This window comes from Cyphomyrmex costatus, unplaced genomic scaffold (assembly GCF_001594065.2).
Source record: "Cyphomyrmex costatus isolate MS0001 unplaced genomic scaffold, Ccosl1.0 scaffold857, whole genome shotgun sequence".
NCBI lineage: Eukaryota > Metazoa > Arthropoda > Insecta > Hymenoptera > Formicidae > Cyphomyrmex > Cyphomyrmex costatus.
The window spans coordinates 5,168-9,292 of record NW_017280438.1 but is presented as its reverse complement, the minus strand read 5'-3'; the positions used below and the strand labels follow the sequence as shown (position 1 = coordinate 9,292).

The window sequence follows — 4,125 nt, the reverse complement described above, 5'->3', positions numbered from 1 at the left end:
CCCCCCCCCTCCCCCTGCACAGGGGCACACGACTTCTACGATTGTACTGTTGCTATGATAGTACTGTCAGGGCAGACCTCTGACGACGGTGTGGGTGCAGGGGGGTGGCCGGAGGCCGAAGGCCGCCCCCTTGCACCCGCCCGTGTGTGTGTGTGTGTGTGTGTGTAGAACATCAAGTAATAGACTCATAATCGTTATATAACAAGTGGAATACACACACACACGGGCGGGTGCAAGGGGGCGGCCTTCGGCCTTCAGCCTCCGGCCACCCCCCCGCACCCACACCGTCGTCAGAGGTCTGCTCCGACAGTACTATCATAGCAACAGTACTAGGTGGGGTGAAAAGTAACCTCCTTGATCGCCAGAATGCGCTGCTACTGCAAAAAAGTTTATGGTGCCTTGTAGTCCGTTCATATTTAGGCAGATATGCCAAGTGGCAGTGCGATACTGCCCTTAGTTTTGTTTTGAGAGCTGATTGTTGTTGACGTGTTTGCCATCATGTTGAGTATGGACAAAAACGATTTTCGTTCTCTCATAAAACATTATTTTTTGAGAGGCAAAACGGCGAAGGAAACAAAAGAAAAGTTGAATAAATATTATGTGGCTAATGCTCCGTCAGATTACACCGTCAAATATTGGTTTCGAGAGTTTCGTGGTGGCCGCAACTCCACTACCGATGAAGTCCGCAGCGGCAGGCCCTCCGATGCGGTTACCGAGGAAAATGTCAAAAAAATACATGAAATGGTGTTGGCAGACCGGAAAGTGAAGGTGCGCGAGCTAGCAGATGCTACAAAGATTAGTACTGAGCGCACACGCCATATTTTGGGCGAGATTCTGCATATGAAAAAGTTATGTGCCGCTGGGTGCCGCGCATGCTCACTCCGGAACAAAAACACGAACGCGAGAGCACTTCGAAAGAGTGTTTGGACTTGCTGATGCGGAATCGGGCGGACTTTTGGCGTCGATTGGTAACTGTTGATGAAACCTGGATCCACTATTACGATACGACTCCTTTTATCTCCTTATGTAGAGCATAGGACGTCTATAGGCCTCTTCCTCTTTTGTCCGAGGCCTATATTCGTTTCTCGAATCAGATTGTTTTTCGGATTTGTGGGTGATTGATCCACAGAATCCTACCTCAGTCAGATATTAGAGACAAATATCTATAACTAATATGTATACTGATGTATAGGACCTACAGTTTAACGCCGAATCCGAACGGCGCTGATGATCATAGATCTTTTGATCACCAGGTGGAGCCATTTTTTGGCTCATTAAACGCGAAAAATCGCGTTTGGGCGCACGTGGGATTGAACTCGGGTCTACATATCGCGAGTCAATCGCATCGAGCGGTGAGCCACTCGATACCACCGGATCCACTATTACACACCAGAAAACAACAGAATGAGTGCCCGGCAATGGACTGAAGCCGGCACGAGTGCTCCGAAGCGCCCGAGGGAGGCTCGATGGGTCGGAAAGGTTATGGCGTCGGTTTTCTGGGATTGTCATGGCATACTCTTCGTGGACTACCTCGAAAAAGGAAAAACCATCAACAGCGAGTATTACTGTGCATTATTGGAGCGATTGAAGGCCGAAATCGCTGCAAAACGGCCTCACATGAAGCGAAAAAAAATTTTGTTTTTGCAAGACAATGCACCGGCGCACAAGAACATCACAACCATGGCTAAAATCAATGATTTACGGCTCCAATTGCTTCCGCATCCACCGTATTCGCCCGATTTGGCTCCCTCGGACTATTATCTCTTCCCAAACTTCAAAAGATGGCTCATTAGTAAAAAATTCAACTCACGCGAGGAAATCATCGACGCCGCGGAGGAGTATTTTGCAGACCTTCCGGAAAATTACTTTTCAGACGGGATCAAGAAGTTGGAAAATCGCTGGCATAAGTGTATCGACCTAAAAGGGGACTACATTGAATAAAATAAAAAAACATTTTTAAAAAAAAATTTTTTTCATTCCCAAGGAGGTTACTTTTCACCCCACCTAGTACAATCGTAGAAGTCGTGTGCCCCTGGGATTTACGTGCTAATATTCCACGTTTTGGTACAAGAGAGTACAATTATGAACATTACATAGCTGAATTTTTGTTCAAAAGACTGTATACTTTTGACAAACGTATTGAACGATTTTTTGAAATAATGAGTAATTTGTATCCGTTAGAATCGTAACATAATTCTCCATAGATATTCAACGTTTATTTAACATTATTGTCATTTAGTAATGTTTTTTTTATTATATACAGCAGTATAATGGTACGTTATTTTTTGAAACTTTTTTTGTTAATATCTTTTTAACGAAGGGCGAGCGACGGCTAGTTGTTAAGGCAAAGTTACTCAGGGTCATGACCTTGACAACATATGTCAAGGTCAAGAAGATCGGAGCTGTTTCCCCTATTCCGAAGATTTACCCAGTTGAATTACAATTACATGTATGTGTCACACGTACGATTGAAAAATACATGTATATGTCACACGTACGTCTGAACATACTCGTAACTGAAACGTACCCTTTTCGGGACTCGGTCTCTAGATCTCGGTATCGGCTGCACCAATTTTATTCGGACTGGTCGCAATCGAAAGATACCGATGACATTATATAATAAAAGTGTTTTTAGATTTTTGATTCTGCTTTTAAATTCTGAGTAATTTTAATCTAAAGTTTCAAGATGTGAAAACTCGAGATAAAGCTAGTGGTAGCGTCGTGAATTTGACATCGACATGAACATATACACGCATCAAGTATCATGTCATCATGTCAAACGGTTATATTTTTATTTTATGCACTTGGCGTCGCGACGCTACCGCGTCGCTTGATACATAGTTTTTAACAGATTGAAATCTTTATATTTATTTTTATTCTTAATACTTTTTCTATTGTGTGCAGAGCTTTAAAATTCAAAAGATACATATAACAAAACAAATAGAATATAATATATATTAGTTAACATATATTAGAACTTAAAACTTATTTATGAGTTTTTCCATCATATTTGTGTATGCAGTAATTGCTCGATCAGATACTGATATAATCTCTTTATGGCGTCGGTCCCTTGCTTCCTCCCTGTGCTTAGCATCTTCACGTAAAGAAGCAGACCACTCACCCAGTTCCTTCTGAACTCTGGTCTTCCTTACTTTCTTCTTTTCACATTTTTTATCAGATTCATTTTCTACGTCACTGTTTTGAGAACTAGTTGATGCTGATCGCTTTTTCAAATTAGAAGCCAGAGCCACAGGTGCGACACAAGATTTAGCTCCTAACACTTCCTCCAATTCATTAAAGAACTTACATGTCGCTGGGCTATTACCTGATTGATTGTTATGATCTTTTACCTTGACATACTTTTTGCGCAATTCTTTAAATTTGTTTTCGCATTGTATACCAGTATGCATCCATTGGCTGTTCTCGTTTTGAAGAATAATAGCAATTTTTTTCCATACATCGGAGGACTTGAATTTTCCACTTTTAAAATCATCTTTATGTTCTTTCCAAGCATAAATTAATCGTCTTGTAGCATTCTCATTCTTCCAAGATGCTGTAACATTGAATAAATAGACATAGGATATATTAATTATGGTAAATATTTAATAATTATAACATTATTAAAAGCACATCATCAAAGGAACAAATTGTGATGAAAATTTATACCATGTTGTGTTGATAACTGAGTGTTCGTAAATGCGTTATTGGAATCAAGGTTTTCGCTTTCAGGTTTGTCATGATCGTCATGATCCAAAATTATTTGTTGTAACTGAAAGAACTAAAGACTGTTCCGAAATAGGTACCGATATTATGTTTTTATCTACAAAAAGATACATTTGTAAATATTTCTAACCTAAAATATGTGTCACTTTAAAAGGTATAAGTAAACCACAAATTTATTTACTTACCTATCATGTCAAGTACTAATAAACATCCCTGAGAATCGTATATCGGCTGATTATTTTGGTTAGTACATAATTTATAATTGAAGAAATAAAGGACTCTTTTTATAAACAATAATTAATACGTTGAGAATGGCGAATAAGAGTCAATCTAAATCTGATAATATATTCTAATATTCTATATTGCGAAGAATATCACGTAATGTTTGGCGTTTCGTCCCGG

At 39.8% G+C, this 4,125-nt stretch overlaps 1 protein-coding gene and 1 pseudogene across 1 annotated transcript; one reads left to right on the top strand and one right to left on the bottom strand.

Annotated features, from left to right (window-relative positions):
• Window positions 1-498: 498 nt before the first annotated feature.
• LOC108781643 (histone-lysine N-methyltransferase SETMAR-like) lies at window positions 499-1,941 on the top strand (annotated as a pseudogene).
• Window positions 1,942-2,978: 1,037 nt separating this feature from the next.
• Window positions 2,979-3,915, bottom strand: LOC108781642 (uncharacterized). The gene is made up of 2 exons (XM_018549681.1): window positions 3,909-3,915; window positions 2,979-3,553 (listed from the first exon to the last, which is right to left on the bottom strand). Exons 1-2 carry the CDS (start codon window positions 3,913-3,915, stop codon window positions 2,979-2,981), a joined length of 582 nt encoding a protein of 193 aa, XP_018405183.1.
• Window positions 3,916-4,125: the final 210 nt, after the last annotated feature.